Source organism: Ciconia boyciana, chromosome 1 (genome assembly GCF_034638445.1).
Source record: "Ciconia boyciana chromosome 1, ASM3463844v1, whole genome shotgun sequence".
NCBI classification, from domain to species: Eukaryota; Metazoa; Chordata; class Aves; order Ciconiiformes; family Ciconiidae; genus Ciconia; species Ciconia boyciana.
The window spans coordinates 17,742,683-17,768,216 of NC_132934.1; the positions used below are offsets into that span (position 1 = coordinate 17,742,683).

The 25,534-nt window shown below is 42.2% G+C and overlaps 1 protein-coding gene across 1 annotated transcript in view; it reads right to left on the reverse strand.

Moving 5' to 3' along the window:
- CELSR1 (cadherin EGF LAG seven-pass G-type receptor 1) overlaps positions 1-25,534 on the reverse strand; it is a 174,246-nt gene that overhangs the window by 13,645 nt on the left and 135,067 nt on the right. The window contains 12 exon segments of the mRNA XM_072860119.1: positions 4,003-4,177; positions 9,143-9,343; positions 9,980-10,106; positions 12,553-12,720; positions 13,055-13,256; positions 14,436-14,579; positions 16,793-16,976; positions 19,680-19,889; positions 20,205-20,299; positions 22,124-22,225; positions 23,056-23,239; positions 24,481-24,601. Coding sequence (XP_072716220.1) covers positions 4,003-4,177; positions 9,143-9,343; positions 9,980-10,106; positions 12,553-12,720; positions 13,055-13,256; positions 14,436-14,579; positions 16,793-16,976; positions 19,680-19,889; positions 20,205-20,299; positions 22,124-22,225; positions 23,056-23,239; positions 24,481-24,601 — 1,913 coding nt within the window.

Genomic DNA, 25,534 nt, shown 5'->3' on the forward strand with positions numbered 1-25,534 from the left:
AAACGGGAGTTTGCTAATGCCCCCAGGGCAATCAAGTTAAGAACACACCTTTATTGTTTTATTTTTCAGAGCCTGGACAATTCCAAGGGAATCTCTGAGTCCAACCTCCATCTGCTAACTTACAGTGCCGTCTGATTTGGTGACCTGCACCTCGCCCATATGGCGATGGACTGGGATTGCTGCCTTTGACCTGCAAAATACTGCAGAGATCTTCCTTCTTCAAGACACAGAAATTGATCCCTACAAGGCCTATGGCCAATGACATATGGTAAAGGGCTGCAGCATGTTGTCTGGGCATCAGGGGCACCTAGTGCGTTGAGCGTATGTCCTGACTCAAGCAGGCGGCCAAGGCTGATGGCAGTGCCGTTCTCCACAAGGAGAATTCATGTGCATTGGTAAACGCCTTTTTTTTAATTGAAGCCCATGTGCTTTGATGAAAAGACACTGAAAAAGGGAGAAGTAGCTGCATTTCACTCTCGCTGCTTAAAGCTGGCCCACAGCCAATATTCACATCTGGTACAAGCCAACAGTCTATGAAAACTAAACTGGCTATTTGGCAAAGCAGTGGATATTGGATCTGTTTGCTCTGAAGTGTGGAATGAGATAGGACTGCTCTCCCTCCCTGCTCCCATTGGCCCTTCCACCACCCCCTTCAGCAGTTGCCATGCAGAAAGAATTAGCTATAAATGATTAAGGGACCATAAAGTATTTTATACAGATGTAATTCTATAGACACAGCCTGTTTCCCAGGACTTGATTTCCCCATTAGTGGGACTTAAACTACGTTTTGACCAAACATCTGGCTCTAGAAGTAACTGGCAGACAGCAACATTTTTTCACTCTCAAAATCCTACCCTAAAGTTCTCCATTAAACAAATGGGACGAACTGCAGTCTTCAGGTACTCGGTTCAAATTTTACTGGAGTCAACAATATGTGAAATAACACTTTATCCAAAGGCAGAATTAAGCCAATGCAATGTAATATAGAGAATAATTTTGGCACATCAATTAAATGCTGCAGCCTGGTCATCCTGAGCAGACTAAGCGTGTGGGCTGCATGATAGCTCACTGACATCGGCAGAACCTGGGGCTGGTCCTACGGCTGAGCCATAGGGGGCTGCCTATGGCTTCTGTGGGGACTAGCACGCATCCCGGGAGCGTGCCAAGTGCATGCTGTTGGGAGGTGCTGCCAGTGGGGCACGTTTTGAACCTTCTGAGCTCCTGCAGGCTCAGCAGCCGCGTGTGAATCAGGCGACTGCAGGTCAGCCTCATCTCTCTCCTGACTCATTGCCTCACTTAGTATTCACAGCAAATAGCAGATTTGGAAAGTGCCATTTTTGGGGAGATATTGGTTTTAGGGCTACGTAAGAACCTGTTTTAACACGAGCACTGCAGTCTCCATGGCAAAGCAGTTACAGCACACATATGCCAACCGGTTAGCGTGTTGCCACAAAGACATGCAGAACTGGAGGGGTCTTGCTGGGTGCCAAATCCAGCCCTTTGCTCCTGAGGCAAGGAAGTCATAAAATCCCTCTCCTAGATGGATCAAACTACATTTTAAAATGAGCAAGCTTAAAGCAAATTTAAAATGTTCCACTATCGCTCCCCACGGAGGAATATTCCAGATCCGCGCTCTTTTGATGGCTGTAAGCCTTCTCCCAACTTCCACCCTACTTTTATTCATGGCAATTTGCTTTTTATGCTGTGATTAAATGTGGTTCTTCCCTGCTGGAGTGTTCCCTGTGTAAACATTCTGCTGCTTTCCCCCCCACAAAGGTCAAGGTTCCCTTCTGCAAGTAGCCTGGTCCCATCACAGATGCCTTAGGACCATTATGTCCCAGCTTGAAATGAATGTCAGTTTGAGCATGGAAAATAGAAAAAAATATATAAACAAAACAGAGTAAAGCCACTGCTACTGTAGGCTCACTTTTTTTTTCAGGATAGCTATGATAAAGATGAAATGGGCTAGATATTTATCTTTCTAATAAAACAAAAAAGTCCTTTGGATGTCCAAGACTAAAATCCCTTTCCATATCTAGACTTTTCCACTATTAAGAAATATACACAATCCTTCTCTCATAAAGCAATTTAAAAGAAATTGCATTTAAGATCATGTTATGAAGTTGGAAGCTTTTTACTGGTTAGATATTACAATCTAAAATTTATAAAAGAAGCTTATTTAAAATATGTACAGTAACAAAATTTTCCAGGGGCAAGAAATCGCACATTGTGCTATTTATGATGAAATAATTTTCTCTTCAGATGATTTCTAAACCTGGCCAAACTAAAGGCTTAGTTTTCTCTATCCTTCGCTTCACAAAATCCTCTGACTTGCTCAGTAATAGGGATCTGACTTTTCATTTAAATGAACGGCAAGTTCAGTAGATTCAGAGTTTAAATTACAGGAGACAACCTGGAACCGTAACTCATAGTTTTAAAGTGCAAAATAGTTCCATATCACAGAGAACACTATCTAAGTAGAAAAATGTAAAAATGGTGTACTTGTAATATTTAGATTGCATAATACTGATGTTGAGAAGTTCTGAATTAATTTAAAATTCAGGAGAGAAACTAAGTGTGAAACAGAAAATCCTTCTGACAAAATTCTTCTAAAGAGTTACATCTTCTGAAACGCAAACTGTTTACTGCTATTTAATGATACTAATTCTTTTCTACCAGAAATGACGCTGTCAACTATCTGATGGCACTTAAACATTCCTAAATATATTGCAGTAGTCCTGTATGTAGTGATAAAAGTTACACAGGTCTGAAATGTTTTAGAAGTTCAAGGACGATTTTTATTTCAAATGTCAGAGATATGTCTAGAGTGGCAGAGCCTTCTGGGCTGTACCTTCCACTGTGTTCTGGATAAACTGATATGCACAAGGTGATATGGAAAAAACTTACCAGCTCTCCAGAATGAACGCTAACCTGTACTAACCTACATTCTGTTTCTGTATTACACTTTCTTAAGTCACATAGAAAAAAACCCCATATATTTTTAAAATTCTAACTTGTTCCACAGTATTTTTCCAAGCGTATATGAGTGATAGCTATTTGTTTGATCTGAGAGACATCTAAACCTCTGCCGTCGCTGACAGTATGTTGCTATCTGCAAAAATAAAAGTAATTGGATAAAAGTTAACTGTCTGCCTATGGTCTGATTTCCCATATGGCAACAGATACATGCTGAAATAGTTGAACCAAAAAACCCCGCTCCAACTGTTCTGCGAAGCGCACTTCCTGAGGAGCTGTCTGCCTGAATTAACGCAGCACCATGTGCTTAGGGTAGCACTGGAAATGTCTGATTGCAAAAATAGGCATGGTGAGGGCTGAGATGGATGTGCTCCTGTGGATTACCCTGGAACAGTTTAAAAGATTACTGTCTCTAGCTTTTCATTACTTTTCCTCAACTGGAAGTTATTGCCTTTGTATCTGAAATGAAGTAAAAGGCTGCTTGAGTATTCCCAGCTCGTTTTTATGCCAAGTAAAACAGAACTGCTGAAATCCCCTTCAGGGAGCATTTACTGCTGGTCAAAGGTAGGCAATGGGAACGTCCAGTGAAGGGCAGTAATGGCCTGTGGGCAGCATCGCTGCTGAAGCCACTGCAGCTACCTCCCCGAGTGTCCATATCCCGAGGTAGCAGCGCAGGGAAGGAAAACTTCTGAAGGCTACAGGCAAAGTTGTTAAAATAAAAATACTGTTATTCCCACGCAATGTTATCAAGTCCTGTTTTAATCTAGGTGCAATTATGTTTACGTTATTGTAAAACCCTCAGTATCACTTCAACTGGGGCAACAGAATTTTGGCGCACAGATCTGCCAAATTCAGGCTGACTTCTGCTAGATATGATTTAGTGTTGCCCTGGTTCAGGAAAACACTGAAGTGACAGCAGTAGTTGAGTGCACCCATAGCTGTCTTGGATGGGGTAACTTTCCTGAATCTGGCCAGTGAAGATGGCAGGGAAGGGAAACGAAGCTGTTTTGCAGTGGTTGAGGGTACCTGTTATGATGGCAGGAATGCCCCAGCCAACGACATAGTAGAAGCGCATGTGCCCGAAGTTGATGTTTCTCACTTCAGTCAGCATCCGGTAGATGTGGAGCTGCTCCACGAACATCCATGCAAAGGTGCTCATGTAGAAATAATGCAGGAGGATGGCAATCACAGTACACACAAACTGCAGAAGGGAAAGGGCAGGGAAATTAGAGTTGCTCTTCTGAATCACAACCTGGTGAGTCACCAGCTCCCCCGTGCAGCTAAAGGCAAGTGTAATAAAAAGGTTTGGGCAGAACAAATATACTGCCATTAATTAAGTTTTTCAGAGTTTCATAAAAGCTGTTCATATTGTGAAAGCTTTTGTTTTGAATTATGTGGCCTGTTCTGAGTCTGGTTCAGCTTTACCCTATCAACCCAACATGCTTTTGGTTACTGCCCTTGCCCGCCACGTTCTGTGGTTAATTTCTCTGTGCATATTTGCTGCACAGGTGAGGATTTTGGCTATTCTGACCAAATTCCTTCTGCTCACAAGAGGGGCAGGGCTGGCAGGGCTCCTGACTCTTTCCCCTGGTGCAGAGCAGGAGGTGTGGATGCTTCTGTGGAGGCTGCAGACCTTCTGCCCGGCCTCGTGTACGAGTCTTGCCCGCACAATGCCACTACACTGAATTCAGCCACAGCGTGTTTAACTGCATCTGCTAAACTGGTCTCACTGCAAAGCCAACAAATTGCTCCTGAGAACGGCCACCTTCAGCCCTGCACTGACTCGTTGTCTCCCACTTCCACATCAAGGGCCATCCTATGGGTTTTTCTGCTACTTCATTCTTTCCACAGAGAGAGAGATCTCTCTCCAAGGAAGTGTGCTATTTTGGTACAGTTTTGCCTTGTCTTAAACTAGACCATGTTTTGTGCCTGATATTAGTAGATAAAAAAGTAAAAAGAAACTCTCCTTGTGTTTGGCAGAGGTGGAGGAGAGGTGTGAGACAGATCTTAGATCTTCAGTTTAGGACCAGTCCCTTAGAAAGTCCTTCTTGCTCTGAAAAACTTTACTTCTGGGGACAGAAATCCATGAAGCTTCAGCCCAGGAAAAGTGAACGTGCTGAACATGAGCAACAGATGATCTATAGACCTTAACCAAAGAAATCCAGCCTTTCTTTGAGGAATTTTCTTATAAGTTAAATGAAACGTCTGTCTCACAAATAGGCAAAATTTGACGTGATCTTATGATCTAGCATAAGATCAGCAGACCATTTTGCCCCTATGTGACTGTGTCATAGGTCTGAAAAGGTCTGTTCCATCTACAGCTCCTTTTCTGTGACTCTTTTTAAAAACAAAATGAGAAGCAAAAGCATGGATGCATCCATGGGGTAAGGCAGTGGCTGTCTCTTTTGTCCTTGCAGCTCTGCCTTTCAATGATGAACCCTGCAGACCTTGCACACCTATACATCAACAAGTCATGGAGGATGCCTGGCCTTTATCACTGGACTAAAATGATGCAGCCAGAAGTAGATCACCACCTACTCCACAGATAAATCCCAAAAGTGGAACCAATCTTTTATCTAATGTCAAAATCACAGTATTTAACTACAAAGTGGGAGAGTGGCTTCTAGGTTCTACCTGGCCTGAGCAAGGGGGTTAACCCCTTCTCGTCCACTGCAGAAAACCGCCCTAACCACCAGGCTGTGGGACATTCTGGATCCAGAAAGGCTTGGCTCTACCCTCCTCTTGAGGCTGTGCCACTTGCAGTCAGGCACAGAAGTCATGAGGACAAGCAGAAAGCAGGCTAGTGCTGGCTGGGTAGTTCATGTCTTCGGCTAGGAATAAGGGGATCTGGAGCTTCCAGTCCCAGGTCTGGATTTGGTTTTTATTCTATGTCAGCAGTACAAGGTGGATCACTCAGCTCTGCCAGGCTGAAAGTAGCAAAAATGAAGGACCTGCTGAAACCAAAGAGACTGAGTCCTTAGTGTGACTAGGAGAAACAGCTACAGTGGGCAAACTGGTAGCTGAAGTCATCGTTGTGACCAAATGGCCACCTTGAAACCTCTGACCTTCATAGACTTGCATTTCTGTAATATCTGCTAACCAGCTTTCCCTCCCAACTTAACAGTTTGATGGGTGAAAACAGGAATGACCACAAGCATCCAACACCTGAATTGAAATCTCACAATTAACCTTCTCCTTTCAGAAGCAAAGCAAAGGATTTTGCCAAGGATCTGCTGAGAAGCTTGAATTAAGAGCACTTTGTGTAACCATTCGATTTTTGTTTCAAAATGTTTTACATTGTGTTTCGGATCCTTTTGTTCCCGTGCAGCACTGACCCTGCTTTCAGATTTTGGCATGACTTTTTAATGTTTTTCATGGTATAATGCTCAGAAATGTAAGTTTCCCTGTTGAACTTTGCCGAGTAAAGGAATCATACAGACCGCCAAGTTTCTGCATTCACTTACTGCATCAGCTTTATTATAACACCACGTGTTATTGAAAAGGTAGCTCACCAAATAAAAGACCTTTCTTCCCTCTATGTAAGCAGGGCTTTTTTTGTTCCTACTGGCACATGCATATGAGTAGACTTCTGCCCTGAACATTACCTTTTTCAGGTAAGAAAAAAGAAAGAAAATAAATCACTTTCTATCAATAGTCCAGGGAAAGATTAAAACCTCACCCAGAAATGTGACTGTTAATTTACAGAAACCCATAAAAGCCAGGCTGGGTGCCAAGCAGCGTAGCATTATTTGTGCTCCAGCATTCTTTCCCTCTTTATGTTCATCAGTGCATGACTCGTTAGACAACTCTCATTCCATACAGACAGATGAATAATTGTCTCAAGCAGACATGGCTTACAGCCCTCCTAACTTCTCAAATTGACTGGGTAGGCTGTAAGGAGTGGCTTTCTGCTGTATGAAATATATTCTGTAACTTAAAGATTTTTGTAAGTGGGTTAAAGGTTTGGGGTGTTTCGTTGAGTCCTGGTAACAGTACAGGACATGATCACACCATGAGTCCCAAAGCATGAAAATGAGAAGGAGCAAAAGAGAACAATCTCACCAAGTACGACCACTAGTATTTGTGGTATTGCTGTAATGAACTGTTTTACTACTCTTATAAACCTTTGCTTGGTGCTTCATGATACTATGAAAGCAATCTGGAAATGAGGAGCCATCATTTACAGCATAATTTTTGGTAAGATCCTGCAGGGATGTGGGCTTGGCCCCCTGCTCCTCAGTATTCATGTCAGAGAACTGAAAGAGTATAAACTCCCCACTAGTGAAATGCAGTGAAAAATGAGTGGTGTCCTCAAGAAGGCATGGGAAAGGTCAAGTTACATGGAGTGCTGTGGATCAGTTGGCAAGGTGAGTTCATTTGGGCAAAGTTATTTTAATACGCAAACTCGTATATTATGAAACAAAGACAACATGGGTCACACATAATGTGAGACCATATCCCAGAGGGCAGGTCACTGCAGAAGACCTCACCATAGCAGCAGATAACTGGAGTTCCTGATGCAGGGGAATATCGGAATATGGGACTGGAAGTGGTGCTACCAGCTGGAAAGCTTTGTCCAGTTTAGCATTCACAATTTTCCAAAAGGTAAAGTGGGGGAAGAAAGCCCAGAAAAAAGGCAACAGAATAACCTGAATTTTAGAAATTGAAGAATTTAAGCAGCTTAATTTTATTTAGTTTTCCAAAAGAAATACTATTGAACAGAAGCTTCCTGAGAAGACAATTTTTATAAGAGAAGTCTCTCAAATTTACTAGGAAAAGGTCTTGACAGCACCCAGTTACTGGAAGTTGAAATTAGACAAAATCTGACAGCATGTTTAACTGGGATGAGACACTACGACACCTTACACTAACAGAGGTAAGGGACTCTGCCATCACACCAAATCTATAAATCAAGGTCAGACACTTTCTCAAATGCATTATAGCTCAAATGGATATCAGAATCAGGGGTGACACTTTAGGCTTAAGTTATATAGTAAGCGAGGCTACATGGTCAGGCACAATGGTGTTATCATAACGGTGACAATACCCATTGAATGTAGGCATTTTCTCCCGTTTCTGCTGCTTGGACAACATGGAATCAGTGTGGTTAATTTTTTTTTTTGTGTTTTCATCTCAAGATTGTACTTCCCTCTCAAAATTTAGATTCAAACATGTACAGTTAAGGATTTCTAGAACATAAATTTTCTTCAGAGTGTTCGTTCAGATAATTCCTACACTAACATTTTGAATAGTCTTCATATCTGTTAAGGACATACTTTTTATTGCATGTCATCCCCCATCTGTCTACTGACTGGTAAAGGTGATTGTGAAGCTTGGCAGTGCTGGAACCCTTGCCTGCTTGTCTTCCACCTGACTGCATGGTAACCATGACTGTTGAGATGGGTGCTACTAAGAATTAGCAGCAATATATGCTACATAGTTAAGATAGGTACAGAACATACACACTTCATGTGTGGCGTATATCACATTCAGTCCATTCATAGCTTGCGTTTCTTGACATGCACAATGCTGGAGGTGCCTGCACTAAGCTTTGGCAATAGATATGATGGGCTGAAGCCAACAATCACTGTGGCTGGAAGGCACAAAGCAAAGTGACAGATTTCCTACTGATTCTTGGATGTAGCAAGCTGTCCCATGCCTGGCAAGTGGTTTCTCCAGAATGGCCATGGTGGGTGTGCAACATGCACATTAGCATCTGCACAGCAACACATAGTTGACAACCTACCAGTCAACACCAGGAGTCGTTTGGGCTTGTGAGCTACCTGCTGCAGGAGAAACAGGAGAGCCTCCTACTGAACAGACAAAGCAAGACAGAAAACATACTGATGGAAAGGAAGGAAGAAATCAGTATTCAGGGTTCAGTTCCTGGGATAAGCCTTCAGCAGGGCTGATGTCATTTTTTCTCTGCAAATGACATAGGACTATATCAAGGAGATATAGTCCTATCTCCTTGTATTGCTATTAATCATGTAAAACACACAAGAATATATTAAAAGTCTGATGTTTTTGAAATGACTGTTGAGGCCAAGCAGAAGTAAAAAAGAAGAGAAAGCAAAACAGATGGGAGCAGGTAAAAGTCGCAGTATGAACCCTCTGATTGAAAGCTTGACAACAACTCTAGCAATAAGCACAGAGTAACTCTTACCGGGTTTTCAGTCTGGTTGATTCCAATAAGAAAGACGAGCTCAGAGAAGAAAAGGGCAGCCACCAGGTTTTTGTGGATACTGTGCAAGTTGGAACGTAGCGTGCGGATCAGGACCAGCAGTATGAAGGTGATCAGCAAAGCCACCAGAGAGATGGATACGGTTGTGTAAGTGACGATCTTCAGAGGAAGCACCTCTCCGTTCTGTAGAAAGACAGACTAACAGGACCTCTGGGAGTTTTTAATTCCTTTTCCTCCAATCGAATCTAATACTCAGAAAGTCAATGTTTTCATTACTACTGAGCCAATGTACAGATTTGCTTTAGGACCAACAGGAATGGATGATGCCACCTCTTAAGTCACTCAACATGTTGAGTGTGTACGGGCAGTACCCAGAGGGAGCAGAGAGTTAAGCAAGAATCCCAGTGGATTCAATGCTGGACTGCCCTTGTTGAGGCTATTCCAAGATGCTGAAAAACCTATGGTGTTTATGTCATTGTCCCTGCTACTGTAATTCTAGATGGACCTAATATCAAGTGATGCCACAACTACCATGTGTGTGTAATCTCTGTCTCACTCCTTTCTCTGCACGGCTCTCTGCAGCACAGTCTGGCGCAGTTCTGCATTGCCAGCTACACCATGCACCAACCAGGAAAGCTCCTTTCAGCAGACCCAACAGCAGGTGCTGTCAGGCACGGGGCAACGTGCTCCTGACATACTGCAACATGGGATCGATCTGCTGACGACGCTCTGAGTCACGTTCAAAGCTCAAGCTCAAGCTCTGAATCAAAGCTCTTGAACACCAAAGCCCTCGAAAATCGTGAGTCTGGCATCACCCACCTCTCGTTTTGAAATGTCCATCAGGACGGCAAAGCTGGTTATATGGTTGCACTGGCAAGCGATATGGCTCTGGTTTCTGGAAAACAGCTCACATCCTCTGGAGGACCAGGCACCTGTCCCACCAATCCTGTAGGGAAAAAAAGGCATTTCTGAGAGCCGTCCTCTGATCTCCCCTCGCCCCCTGCTGCTATTGCAGCTCTTGCTCTGCAATCAAAGAGGACTGGGAGTACCAAGACAGAAATATTTATAGCTGTCACCTTCCTGAAAGAATATCATCAACTTAAAAAGCCTTCAGTTGAAGTAGTTTCTGATATGACACCTGGCTTTGCCGGCCAAATTTTATGGTTTTACAACAATCTGTTTTGAGTTTAAAAAAAAGAGAAAAAAATCTTTGCTTTTGGGTCAGTGACCACACAAGCAATATGGGGAAGTGATTGCACAGAGCAAACTGGCTGTAACAAAGGTAAAAAAATACAAAAACCACAGAGATACACATGTATTTGAGTCATCTCTATTTCCCTAGATTTAGATACTGCTTGTAAAACTCCTATGTGAAATATTTTTCAGCAGTAATATGATTTTATCATAGTGTTCCTCTAAAAAGTAGACAAGAAAAGGTTAAAAAGAGTAAATAATATTTTCTATCAGGAGATCGCTTGTATTAACATTGGGGAGAAACTGCTCTCTTAAAAATTGTTCCCTGTTCAGCCTTGCTTAACTCCAGTGACTTCAGAAATTATTTTATATCAATATTAATTATTCTATTCTGAAGTCAATGAGCAATAAAAATACTCTTGTTGTTACTGAAAGAATTTTTAATTACATATTACAGGAGATTTTTTTTATTCAGCAATAAAATATTTGTTAAACAATTTTAATATGACTTTCTCTTGAAAAGTACTCACTTTTTAAAAACTCTTTTCTTACATGCAGTTTAAGAGCTGCTTTTTAACTGTGGCTGTAGGAAGACGTAACACAGACAACAATGCCATTGAAGTTGCCAGCAAATAGCTAATAGATGAATCACTTTAGAGCTAATGAGTTATTCAAGCCCATACAATGTTTAAAAATTTATGAAAAAGGACTTGCCATTCCCTCATAGTTGGCAGAATCATCTGTACATAGCAGCAATTACACTACTTCACAAGCAGGCAAATAGAGTAGTTCATTATTGCTAACATAACAGATTTCTGTTGCCTCTTCAAACCTTTCAATGATATAATCTCCTGAAGCTTTTGACTAGGAGGCAAACATTTCCTAGGTTAGTTTGCTCTTTTATTTCCAGCACAGGATATTGCCTTTTAATGGATTTTTCCATGGGTTTACTAGAGTTTTTGGATCATTAGGAAACGAGTAACAGCTATTCCTCTTACCCTGGGCAGACAATATAATGCTCTCACTATACACCTGGTTTTGTGGTTGAAAATTGCATTATATATGTAATAGTTACAATATTGTGAAATCATAACATGCAGAGTGTGTAGTTACCTCTCAACACATTTTCTTTTGTTTTATCCACACCCTTGAAATATCTCCAACACGACTGTGCCGTTTCCACAATGCCATAAATCCAACAAAACACTTACGAGTATATACAGTTCTTAACATTTTTCACATTTTCAAAAAAAGTATGTCTGTATCTTTAATTTTACTGAATACAAAAGACCTAAATGAGCCATTTTCAGAATATTTCATCGTTTCCCTCACACTTCCCTCCTAGAGAGTCAAATACTCCTTGGTTATGTTCTGATTATGTATTAGGATTGCTTCCTAACAACTGGAAGAGATCTAAGGTCCCAAAGAAGGTATTTCCTCTCCCTCCAATTTTTCACTAGAACAAATGAAAGTAAATCCACAATAGTTGATGGAATGAAAGGTAAGTTGCTTCTTATCAGGGCAACTGCCTTTGCATTGACTTTTGATTCAAAAATTTGAGATTCAAAAATTTATAATCTCTACTCATATAATTTTATCTGCAAAACCTTAGTCCTCCTTTTTACCAACATGAAGACTTGGTTTTGTAATTTTTTGCACTGGCCCTGGCTGAGGCATCAAGGGTGGGTGCCTCCTTGCCATGCACTCTGTCCGTAGTTACTGGAGTGTAACAGGAGAAGATTCAGCCCATGTAAGAACTGAATAATCCCCTGGAGATGCCCTCCTTAAAAGACGGCATGGGGCAATGAGAGCCCTGACTTAGGGACCTCAGACGAGCCATGAATTCAGGCACTGGAGTTGGACTACGCCTGTCCAGATAGACACCTGTGGGCAAAAAGCATGAGCAAATAGAAGATTTACTATTGCTGGGTGAAAATGAACCCTGCAGAAAGACACGATGGCACTGTGTTTGTCAGAAACCACATGGCTAATCCTTTGTTTGAGGACTTATGATGATTATTTTCATTTTTCTCAGGTTGGTGGGAAGTGATTACATGGCTCTGTTCCACCAGGAATCAGTTGCCAGTTAACTAAACTGAGTAAAAAAGGGTTTTCCTCCAGAATTATCTTCCTGGGCAGAACTTCTCTGCTACTGAGGCAGTTGCCACGCACAGCCGTAAAGCAAGCAGGATACATACGTGATGGAGTGATTCCAGAAGACACAGACGGGCTTCGTTCTCTCCTCCGTTTCCAGCATGGCGTACTCCACTATGATGGGCTTTTCCATCAGGTTGGGAGGAAGCTCCCCGTCACTGTGAATGGCTGTGCTCACTACAGGTGTGTTAATAATAGGGCGATTTGGCAATCTGAAGGAAAAAAATAGCAAAATGATCTAAAACTTAAAATGCAAAGCATTGATTTGGTAGCTTCTGCAAATAAAAGATTTCCAGTAGCTTCCACTCAGAAAATGAAGTGGATGTACCATCAGCCTTCCACACAGCTGTGTTTCCAAAAGCTGCTGGCACTACTGATGTGGTTATTTTCCCACAGAGTGCCAGAGGAGGACAAGAGACAGTACTGCGGTGACAACTGCAGCACAGATGACATTTGGTCAGTATAAAAGCAGCTCTGCCTTCCCCGCACACTCAGAGCAAGCAGAAGAAGGGTTCTGCACAATTCACAAATAGGTTTGAAGTTTACCTCAAGCTCCTTCGGTCAGGATCATAGTTTTCAGGCAGGAGGTGTCCCAGGGATCGGTATATAACAACCATGGCAACAGTATGATGTGTTGAGTCATTTGGGTGTCGCTTCTTTCTCTTTGTAAATGGACTCTCAGGGCTTAGCGCATCACTGTTCACCTTAGAGGATAATTTTTGGTTTGAAGGCTTCATTGTGGGCACTGCTATGGAATTAACACAAATATTAAATTCTTTCCACACAACTTTGGATATATCATTTAAACTGGTAATTTTGCTTTGCAAAGATACAGAAATGTTACTGTTATTATAACTCTAGGCTTATAACACTAACATTGTATTTGATATTTTTAATAACATTTTTAATCAAATACCCATAGAACCATGAATAACCATTTAGTCTATCTAGAAAATAAGCCATGTCAAGGCTAGAAGATCCAGAAGTATATAAATACTCTGTGCATGATTTAAGGAGAACATTAGAACAATATGCGTGCTATTAAATTGCATGTACTTTTACATACAGCAAAGCTAATGTTGTAACTACAACAGCTGGTCACATGGGATTTCTCTCTGCTAATTCTGTCATATAATGAGCTTTCAATTTTGGCAGTATGTCTTAAAATTCACATTCCTTTTTTCCTTACAGAAAAGATACAACTCATACAAGCAGGTGCCCTATTTTCTGAGGAAAACGTCATAAAGATGTATTAGCTTATTCATTATTATGTGTTATCTTCACAAGTGTTACTATTTCCCCATTTGGAGGATATTCAGCCATGGTACGTGTATAATTATTGCACTATGGGTTACCCTTGCTCTCTTCCCTTGCCCAAGGTAACTTGTGGTTCCTCTCAGCCATCTCTGGGTACTTCAGAGACACTGGGAAGCAGGTACTTGCCCATGTATTCTCCCTCACCACCCATCTCCCTGTGCAGCTCAAGACCTTTTATTTGCTGTCAGGTTCTGATAACACAGCTCTGCTCCCAGATTTGGATTCTCCCTCTCTCACACTGCCTCCCTCCACCTCTGCAGGGACTAGGGGAAGGTGGCTGTGGGGCTGCAGGCTCCAGGCAGGCGTCCCATACCATCCTGGTGGGAACGGAGGCAGAGCATTTCTCCCGCATTGACAGGGTGGTTCGAGGGGCCACAAGTGAGACCTGACAGACAGGTACAGCCAGTTACGCAGCCCCCCATACTTCCCGTCACTGCCGGCAGGCAAAATGCCTCAGAAGTATGCACAGCTGCTCCATCTCTAAATAATGTTCACTTGTGTAGACGGTTGCCCTGCTCTCACCCTAGTACTACTCCGCTTTGCGAGAATTAATCTCGGTCCTTGGGAGCTAGTCAAAATTGCCCTCTGAACGGCAGCAGAAGGATTTTACCTTTTCTGTCTGAAGGTCTGAACAAAGTATCAGGGAAGACAACAGATGACTCCAGATCTTTTGGATAATCTTCTTTAATCTCATGAAATCGTGGTATTCTAGCTCCCGTGAAATTAGACTTGTCAAAGATGTCAACAGCAATAACTGGGGGGAAAAAAAGTTTCCCATAAAATTAACTTCAATGCTTTCAAATACGATATTGTGACAAAATGAAACACGACTGAAAGGTTAAAATATCTGCACAACGCAGAGAAGAAATTTAAACCCCAAAATATAAAGTCAAATCTAATTTCTCTCAATACTTTAAGTGACACCTAAAAGCTTACATTTTAGCATAATGTTACATTTATCAAATTACAAATTTATTTTGCATAGGCAGTGGAAAAAAATTCACAAGACAGTATCTCACGCTAGGAAAACACTACTGCAAACACTGGATATATAGAAATAGCATGTTCCAATTTCAGACTTGCTTCTTGTAGGGAAGGCTAAATCTGCTGGTCCAGAAACATACTGCTTCTGTATCTCTTAAATTGCGAAGTCAGCTAAGCAAAGAAAATAACCTGGATTTTACCTGGGACTACTCCTTAGTCCTCCAGTTGTCCTTCCTCTACACTAGCAGTTCCACTCTGGCTCACCTCATCAGCTCTGCCTGTTGTCTAACTGCCAAAATATTTAAAAGCAGCTGAGTTGGCTTGAACTTTCCCATTTAAGAGAAGTCACTGAGTGCCAATTTAGATGTTCTAATAAAAGGAAGTCTTGGGGGTAACCCTACACCGAAAGCTGTGATCCACTGTAAGTTTCTATATGAAGAAATATCCAAGTTAAGATCTGCAAATTCCCATTCCTTTCCTAGTCTCGAAATAAGTCCCAGATGAGCCATTAGGAAACTCCATTAACACCATGTTCACCTGGAAAAACTGTTCAAAAGAAAACAGATCCCTTTCAGGCCAGAGTTGCCTTATCCCTCCCAAGCTCACGCCTTTTTACTCAGGAAGAGCTGGTCGAAAAAAGATGACGATTTACAACCTGCAAGAAATTCTGGGTTTTGTTTTCATCTTAGTTCAGTTGGGTTAAAAAGCTGAGCATACTTTTTTCTGAGTGTGAAGATAAGATAAAAATATTTTGATTCTGATAGTCCTGAATCAAAAGGAAATATTTCGGTTTTGGTTTATTAAACAGAAATCAAAGTGTTTCAGTTTGGCTTAGTTCAACAATAATCCATCCCCCCTGGAGTTGATGCAGGACTTTATAAACTTTGTAGCTTGACTGTCTCACACCTTTGCTTTTTATGCCCCTGTGACTGTGGACATGAAGCACTCTGAGGACAAGGTTTGTAGGCAAATGTAAATTCACTTCTTATACCAATGGATGTAGTTGGGAAAATAAGACAAGCTTTTGGTCACAAAACCACTTCTTCAGGACTGAAATAAAAACCAGATAGCAATGCTGCTTGGGAGGGACCTCTGAAGGTCACCCAACTCAGTCTCACCTCCCGCTCAGAGCAGGACTATCACCAACACCTGATCAGCTCAGACTGTTGGTACCTGGGGAGAAAATGAAATAGAGAGGGCAGGAGAGAAAATGGGTAAAGAGGCCAACCATGCTGTGGTTGCTGTGCTTCACTTGCATGTGTACTGCGGGGACATCGTGAAGTACGTCATAGGCCTGCAAGTGCAGGAACTGCTATTTGCTTGTTAGAGGAGGCATTTACTGTGATAGGTGGGGAAAATATCTGGGTATGCTTGATGTTTCCTTCTCACTTTAGACCCGTTCTGGATATTTTAGACCCCAAGGATTTTGATGACGGGTTTTGCAAGGCTGGGAGAGCATTTGAAGGCTTGGATGGGTGATTCTGAGAAAATACCTTTTGGCATAGGAATTTCTACAGAAGATGATTTTCTGATTAGGTTCCAGGGTAGGAAAGCATGTGAAAATCAGAGGTATACTATCAATAGTAAGTTTTTTTTGTTGTACTGCAGTAATTCTTCAGGTGGTGGTGGGATGATTCTTTCAAAAACATTATCTACTTACGTTCAACTACACTAGGTGGTCTCAGAAGGCATTACCTTTACTTACAAACTTTGTCCTTCCTACCAGCTGTACGCTACTGTGGCTGCAACAAAATGCCACAAGAAGTGGCGAAAACAGATCAGACATCTCCCAGGAGGCCCCCATGGCAACTGAGAGATATGGATCAAGGCTCAATTGACTTCAAATGAATGCACTGATTAGATTAGAAAATCCAAGTAAGTTGTTTCTCAGTGGATACTATTAAAACAAATAGCTAGCACCTCTATCTGGCACATTTTTTAAAGCTCTAATACAAAATGGCAGTTTTCAACACAAATACTCACTCATGTTAGTGGCAACAATGACAAAAGGTCTCATGTATGTTTTCTTCATGTTCTGGGCCACGTTGTTGAAATATTCCTCGTAGTGCCTCAGTAGGTGAGCGGTGCCACCCTCTGTTCGCTGAATTTGCTCCCAGTGCTCCTTGTTGCTGGGGTCCAGTAGAGCACTACCTACTTTGATAATATTCTGAGAAACAAAGTACAAGCCTAAATTATGAGGCAAACAAAGTGCTGGATTTCAAGTGAGGAATATTGAAAATGATTGGCATTACTGCCTCAGGTGAGTGTATAATGAAATATTTTAATGCAGGCATGTTCTACAGCAGCCTTATGAAAATATGCACACCAGTTACTCACCCTGAGGTTTTTTTGTTACATAAAGCAAATCCCTCCAAACTTTTTATGAGCAGAGTAAGCCAAAATTGGAGAACTGCCTACTTTCTTTCCCCTTTAAGACAGGAAACCTAGCAAGAAAATACAGAAGGAAAACCTAACCATATTTTCTCTGTCTCGGAGAGATGAGAGACAGGAAAAGCAGAGTGCTTGGTATGTAAGCTGAAGAACTCCCCAAGATAAATCAAAATAATGTGATATGTTAAAAATCAAAAGAAAGCTATAGCTAGCAATATTGCTTTCTCTTTTATTTTGATTTTTTTGTTTTACTTTGTTGATTCCTGGATAACTAGGACAACTTACATGGTGAAGAATGACAAGAGCGAATATTAACTTGTATATACAAACTTGAAGATACATAAGAAAACTTAAATTATGTTGTTCTCCCCCCATTTTTATGTTGCTTACAAATGCAACATAAAAATGTGTTAAAACAGAAGTTCCAGCTGAGGACCTGCCCCTTCTGCCCTTTCTTACAAGAATATCCAAAGCAACCCTCAGGCTGAATGGAAGAAGACCTCAAAAGGGAGTATTAAATGGCTTAAATGGGAAAGGTGCTAAGAAGTCTTTCATCTTGGTGTACGTATGAACTACACTGTTGTGTCAAAACCTAATTCCTAACTAAGGTAAAATTTGCATAAATGATGGTAGGAATTAACCACCTCAAGCTCTAAAATAGCTAAGGCAAATATTTGGATACACATAATTCTTCATTTAGAAGCAGACGGGGAAGATGCTATATTCTCTAAGTATTGTCTGAGGTTGCAAGCATGTATCTGAGATAAAAGAGGCTGCCAGTGTGACTACCTTTATCTAGGGCGAGAAGAACTACATGGTTCCCCAGGAACTCAGGAGACACATGCTGTACTTGGTACCAGGCCTCCTCAGTGTTTGTGAATGTTATTTATGGTTTTTTAATATCTATTTTTCAGGCTTCTACCTGAGACTTAAAAAAAATAAATTCCTTCTCCCCTTGTGTTCCCTCAGTCTAGGATGTTACCTCCTTTTTCTCATGAGCTTTACTGATTAGTTTTCAAATCTCTGACCTATCCTAAAAATATTTAGGGAGTTCTTGAAAACATCATCTGTATAAGTTTCAGTGCCAAGTGCAGAGAATAATAAATTAAAGCAGGGATTTCCAAACCACTTGTTTTGCTTATTGTTCTTATTTTTACTTAACAAAACATGCTAAAAAAAAGTTCCTTCTCAAGATCTGAATGGGGAAATTAATTCACTCCACAGCCCACAGGTACAAGTTTGTCAGCACCGTGTCTCCTTAGGAAAGGAAAAACTGAATCTCTTAAAATCTGGTGCATCTAAAATGTTCAACATTTCAGAAGTTCTCCACTCTCTGTTGACTGTACAGCCCAAGACACTGAGGAATTTTCTCAGTCACATTTCCTCCTGCTCCCACCTCCCTGGGGATGTCCTCTCCTGGTGCAGCTTGGCCTTAGACAGGGTCTCCAAGTTCACCCCAAAATCTGCCTGACCTGGCTGGTCCTCCTGGAGTAGTGTGAGCAGTGAGTTGGGTGTAGCACACCTTCAAAGGGAGCCAGACCACCTCTGGCCAGCACAGAGGCCAGCCTTGGCCCATAGAGAGTCATCCCTGCATCCCTACCCTGGTACCCGAGCTCCGGGCTCTGCTAGCACAGGTCCAGCAAAATGTTTTAGCTTGGACTCTGTGCTGTGCTATGGTCGGGATCTTGGGAATAGTATTGTCAAGTGTGGACAGCAGTACCCCGCAGCACACATGGGAACAAGGAGAGCTCTACAAGCCTGACATGGGTCATCCAACCTTCACATTTTCACACCGCAGAAAAATCCTGGCTTCCTCCACATCTCACATTTTTCCACCACAACTATATGTCTCCCCCAGACAGGGAGGGTGCTACAGCTTGTTCTCAAGACCTGGTCAGGTCTTTGGTAATAACTGGGTCTTTCACGAATGCTCTGACTAGCAGAAGCCCTCTGGCACGCATTTTTGTATGTGCCTGCATCACTTAAAATATCGATATGGTATGGAGTGTCTTTCAATGTACCAACTCTTTAATAAACATGACTCAAGTGTTTCCAAACTGAATTATAAAAAACCTCCAGAGTCAGTTACTGACTCAGAGTTAGTTCAGATTTAAATGAAAATGATCACATTAGGCAGGTTTTCCAACAAAACTGAATATGGTACACAAAGCTATTTATCCAGGAATAAGAGATCAACTTGATTATTTTTTTCAGTTGGGCATTTTGGTTTTTACTATGATGATATTTTTTATAACAGCACTTTCTACAATATTTGTATTATGCGTGCATATGTGTGCATACACACATGCATAACCAACTTTCCATTCTAAATTGAGAAGACTGACTCATTTGTGAAACAGATTAAACAATTACATGATATTCACTTCACCTTGGTCAAAGACAAATTTGACTATCCATTGCCATAAAACTTTTAAGGGGAACTGTAAAGGCTCAGCACAGTATATAGTATTTCTCTTACTTCATTGAATTCCACGTCCCTTGTGGCTGCCAAGTCAAACCCTTGCTGCTGGCTCTCATATTGGAGGACCCGGATCATCATCTGGTAAGCTGTCCTCACATCGTTGCCATACAAGCTGTGTGTGTATTTGGTGGCATTCTGCAGCACTCTCACGATCCGTATGGTTTTGTCTCCATCCAACTTAGTCTCATTGTGGTGTAACTTCTCATTCTGAATCAGAGACAAGAAGAAAGAAAAAACCCAATGATGTATCTATTTTTTTCATCCTAGTTACAAAGAAAACCATCATTTAGCGATTTTTGGCACAAAGGAGTTGTTTGATCAAAATGGTGTTTGTCTTGAGAAAGGGTTGACAGGACAACTCAACGGAAAATGTAACTGAGAGCCAGAAAAACACAAGGGTCCTGATGGGAAACAAGGGGGTTCAAAGACTCAGTCAAAAGACGGAGTGCAGGGATATCAAACTGGCATCTGAATTGATGATAATTTAGAAAATAAAGGCAAAAATGAGAAAACACAGCTTACCATGGTTTTTAGATCCACAAAAGTGTTGGTGGTGCAGTTGAAAAGCTCAGGAGGCAGCCAGCCCTTCTCAATGTTACAATGGCGAACCGCGTTTCCTGAAGGAAACAAAGCCTCAATGGTAAATAATGTTCTGAATTGTGCTGGGTAAATCTTCACAGATTTCAAATATCCTAGACTTTCAGATTTCCTACATTTTCAAGTTTCTTAGAGCTATGCACGTATTTCACTTTCCAAACTGGGATTCCTGTCTGAGAAAAAGTTAAAGACTACTAATCTTCATGAATCGTTTTCCTCAGGCTTTAAAGTTAGGCAAGCTTCAAGATCTGCCCAACCGCTCTCAGCCTCACTGCCCTAATGTTCTCAAACGAATTCAGCAATTTATTTATACCAAATATGAGAAAGGCTGTGCACTTCCTAAATATTTCTGAAAACATATCCCTGCTCAGATTTCTGTGCAATAGCCTATATAGGAAGACCTCCCGGATAAATGCTGTCTTCTTGTCAAAACATGCTAGCACCTTTGCACGCTGCACGCGGTAAACACTTCAGCCAACAAACATAATTGCCTTTTGCCACTTGTGAATGGTGTGCGAGCAGCTTACTGTTTAATTTAGCGTATTATTTCGTACTATTTGTCAAATCATTTTAAAATGTGATTCTTGGCTGTGGATCCTTCACAGTGAATTGCAAGTTATCAAATTCAAATTTTACATTGTGCTAGTTAACTTGCACATAACATAGTGCACGTGTTATTTATTTACTAATACCTAAGTAAAAATTATAATTAATTGAACAATATCTAATTATATTATTTCTCTTCCATGATTAGGTGAATACAATTAAGCCTCAGGTTCTTAGTCCGAATATTCATTATTATAAAGCTTACTTTTTTTGAATATTCTGTAAAATTCACTTAAAACGTGCAGTTCCTATAAATACCCTTGCCTGCTAGCCTGTTTGCTAGAAGAGACACTGGAGTCAACCACAAGAACAGTGCAGAAAACTTAGTTTAATTCAGCTTTATACTGTTTAATAATGTAAATATTCTTCACTTAAAAAAAAAAAAATCAATTCTATCTCTTAAAATCCTCAGAACAGGAGCTTGGTTGACCACAAATCTTCTGCACACCTACAGGCAGCGACCTCTCCCCAGTAATATTTGGGGAAGTCACATAACCATTTATAACTCATTAAGCCTGAGGAGCACTTGCAGCAGAGAGTTACCAGGCCCAGAAATGAGACAGAGATTTCATTTCCTACAGAACAGCCTTCGGAAAAGGTTGTGAACTCTGTTTTCAAAAATCTGATAAACACTTTCAGCGACACGCGTGAAAAAGCAGATTGTCATTTGCTTGCTGTACAAAACAACACAGCTCACATGCTTCACAAAATGCATTTTTCAGCCGTCTGGATTATGGGTTAGGGAAAAGATGTTGGGTGGAAAACTGTGAGTTCTGTTGTAACTCTTAGCTTTATTAGCCTGCAACGCTAGTAAAGCAATCATCATGTAAATGATTTTCCTCATTTTATCTTTGCCCAAAGGAGCTGTACCGATAAAGAACATGTATAAGTTGCTAGAAACAAAAAGTTACATGTGTAAGAATTGCTTGACAGAGTAAACAGAAAATAGAAAACTGGACCATGCTTTTTTGAAAATACAGATACAGAATTTCTGTTCTTTATAGGTGTTTATCTGCTGCACTTTTGTATTTATTTTTTGCTACTACTCCAAATGTATTTTAACAGTTCTTGAGTTTCAGCTAGCTAAACTCTTCTGCTTGTGATATGCATGAGCTATGCTGTAATCTCTAGACCCAATGAATTAATGCCATTCCTTATGCTCACTTTTTTTTTCTCTTTTTTTCCCCCTCAAACAGGCATGTAGATAAAATAGTTAATGTTTTACCCAGGGAACTTACCCACTGATCCCTTAGGACATGGCACAGCAGCTGGCTGGCCAAACTTAGTCTGCGGCCACCAAATACCAGCCTCGAAAGCTTTGGGACAGCCATTATAAATTACTGAAAACAGAAAAAGAAATTATGCAATTTTTCTGACAAGATAAAAATCACAACAAGGAGATATTTCAACCTGTCTAAAGGACCTTCCTGTAATTCCCAAGCCCCATCAGGATACCTGCCCTCTGCAGTGCCTTCCAAGCTATAACCCATCAGCTGCTCCTTATCCAGCAGTGCGGGCAGACAGGTACAGGCAGAGGAGAGCTCAGGATGATTATGGGGTTCTGGATTTTGGCTCTGCCTATCTCTGCCTGCTCCTTTATTGTGGGAAAACGTTTCCCCTTCATTTCACCCACACACTGTGGCGAGATGGCTGCTGCAGCAGCTTTGTGCTGATCACAGGAGGAGGGTGGGTGGGTGAGAGGAAAGGCAGGATGGGCAAGACAGGGAAGAAAGGCAGAGGGCACTAGGTGTGCAGCACAGCCTCTGTGGGCAGAAGGCATGAGGGCTCTTGCCTGCCTCTTCAGCTGCAGCACAGCAATACGATGCTGCACTGGCAGATGAACTCAGGTTTCAAGTAAAATTGGGATTCGTGTTTTGCTCTCCCCTCCTAAGCTTGCTATATTTCCATTTGATGAAATAAAGAAATATAAGCTTTTTTCTTTTTCCCCAGCCCCCATGAGTCACATTGGCACAGACTTAGGAGGAGGGGTGCATGTTTAGGCTGCTGCAGCTCCCACTGCCCTTGCTGGAGCCACCCCTTTGGGCTCATGAGTGCCCCAGGATGCAGCTGCATGCCCACCACTGTGCACCCCCCATCTCCCCGCTGCTAGTGGCTCTGATCCTGCAACTACAGCCCGGCTGATCAGCAGCACTTGCTGGACAGGAGGTACCTTCACAGCCCTTCACGGTAACTTCAGCAAACGGGTTGTCGCAGCGGTTGCACTGCCGCCCTATGACGCCAGGTTTGCAAGGACACTGTCCCGTCTCCATGTCGCAGGCGCGCGTGTGGGAGCCAGATGGGAAGCAGTCGCAGGGGTAGCAGGTGTCACTGCTCTGGGGCCTGTAGTAATTTGCCTACAAAAACCCAAAACGATAGACACGAGGTATTTGACTCATATTCCAAATTGCTTGTATTTATGAAATCCTGCTCTAGCAGCGTGTGTGTCATAAAAGGGCTAATTTTGCAAAGCACGGGATAATAATGATATTACTACAAACAGAAAACGTAATAGCTATGGGAAGTGTGCTGTGTTAGCCCTGGCAACACAGAGAGGCAGAGCCGAGCACCGGGGGGATGGCTGGGCTGCCCTGTGCCGCAGAGACCCGGGGTTTGGACCGCCATTTGCAGTGGGGGCGGAGGGCCCATGTTACTCCTCGTGTACTTGCAGCCAGTGCCCAGCTAACATATTCTTGGAGGATTTGCAGTTTTCTCTGCTTTGTAGTTCCGCTCTTGTATGGCATGAACAAGCCAGTAAGGAAACTTCTTGCACCGTGCATTTATGTTTCATGTACAGGGTGGACAGCAACCAACGATCACGTATTCAAATTGCATCTGTAAATGCTTTTGATCTGAGGCGTTATGCGATTACACAAGAGCATGGTGCTGGCACCCCACTGGCTTGATTTAATGCAACAGTTGCTGTGTGTCCTGCTGGCATTTCGGAAAGGAGTACAGGGCCAGATTCGCTGCTGCCGGTCTGCACAGGCACAGCTCCTCTGATGTCATTCAAGCCTATTGTAAAACCTATTGTGAGAAATCCTTTGTAAAACCTTCAGGAGGGAGGCACCCCCCCCCCCGCCCCCCCCCCGGCCTGTCCATGGCAAATTCCTCTTAAACTCGACAGAGCTGTCACTGAGGAAAGCATTTAGCCTCTCGTATTATTTACCTCTCTCCAGCTGCTAAGCCTTTTGCTGGCCATTGCACAGGGGAGAGCTTCACCCAGCTGGCCCGAGCTGTTTCATGGCTATTACTCACTTATGATACACAAAACACCACCGGCACTCCTCTGTGCTCAAGTCTGATCTCCCCGGTTAAACCAGGCTGCACTTCAGAGAGATCAGAGCCAGGCTTTCATCCTCTCAGTTTTGCTTTCCAAGTGCAAATAAGATAAGAGCTGCACAGGATGATTTTGTGAAGGGTGGTGCCAGCAAAATATTTCAGGTAAAGATTAACTGCACTGCGCATGTATATATATATGATACAAAGCACAACTGTTTGTACTTTGTCTCAGATACTCACTTGTTATAGTTATTAGTGGTATAGTTACTTTTTAAACTAAAGAAATTTTGACTTAAGACTGGTTTCTTTTGCTTACCTTGCAGTGGCATTCTCCATTGGTCTTATTGCAATCAGAATCAAACCCTTTACTAGTCTCACAATTACACGGGCCACAGATGGGATTTCCCCACCAGCCCCTGGGACAAGGCAGGTCGATCCTATAAAAGAAAATCAAATTGAAAGAAAGTTCTTTTAAGCTTCCTCTTAAAAGGTGGGAAAAAAGAGCTTTGGGCCAAATCTGCACTCAACTCCATCAGCTTATAGAGTGTAATCTATCTCACTGCAGCAGCCAACAATCAATACATATATAAATACATATACACTGAAATAAAAGAAAAGAAAGATTATCAGTGCTACAAAACCCTAGAGGGAATGCTTCTCTAAATGTTTTCAAGACAAGCTCCTCTATGTAAGGAGTATACATCTGTATGAGCAAATAAAGTGCTCTTTCCTCTGGGAGAGGGCAATGGGGCCCATGCTGCCTAGTGGAAACGGTCCCGATCCCACCAGCCCCATGCCGGGGAAAGCACTGGCTGGGGCAGGCTGGACAGCCTGTGTCGGGCTGTGCTAGCACTTCAACAGCTCAGGCAACTGTGCCCCGGTTTACTGGGCAACTGAGCCCGTGCCCTGGTTTACCTACAGCCACAAACAGCCTCGGGGTACAGCTCCCCAACACTTTATATCCCACCCCCCATCCCCATGGGTTTCTGTCCCAGCCCTGCCGTGGGCAGCAGTGCTTGTTCAACCTGTGGAGACACCAGCTCAAGTGCAAAGCTGCCTGCAAACTCACCCTATAAAGAAAAGTCACTACATTCAGCCAACCTGGCTTTCTTAGCCAGCTCACCACAGGGTCTGAAAAGTCCTGCTCTGCCACAGGGGAGGAGGAGGACACATGTGGCTGGGGACATGGAAGAGGGAAAGGCAGCCGCTTTAACCCAGACTATGAATGAAAGACTATGACTCAGACTATGAGTGGAGCAGCACAGCTTGTTGGAGGCTGTGCAGCAACCCAAAAGCCACCCCTGCTGAAGGATAACCCTCGTTTTCGCTGGTTCTGTTTCTTCTGGATGAGGTTCTGAGCAGGTTGTCTC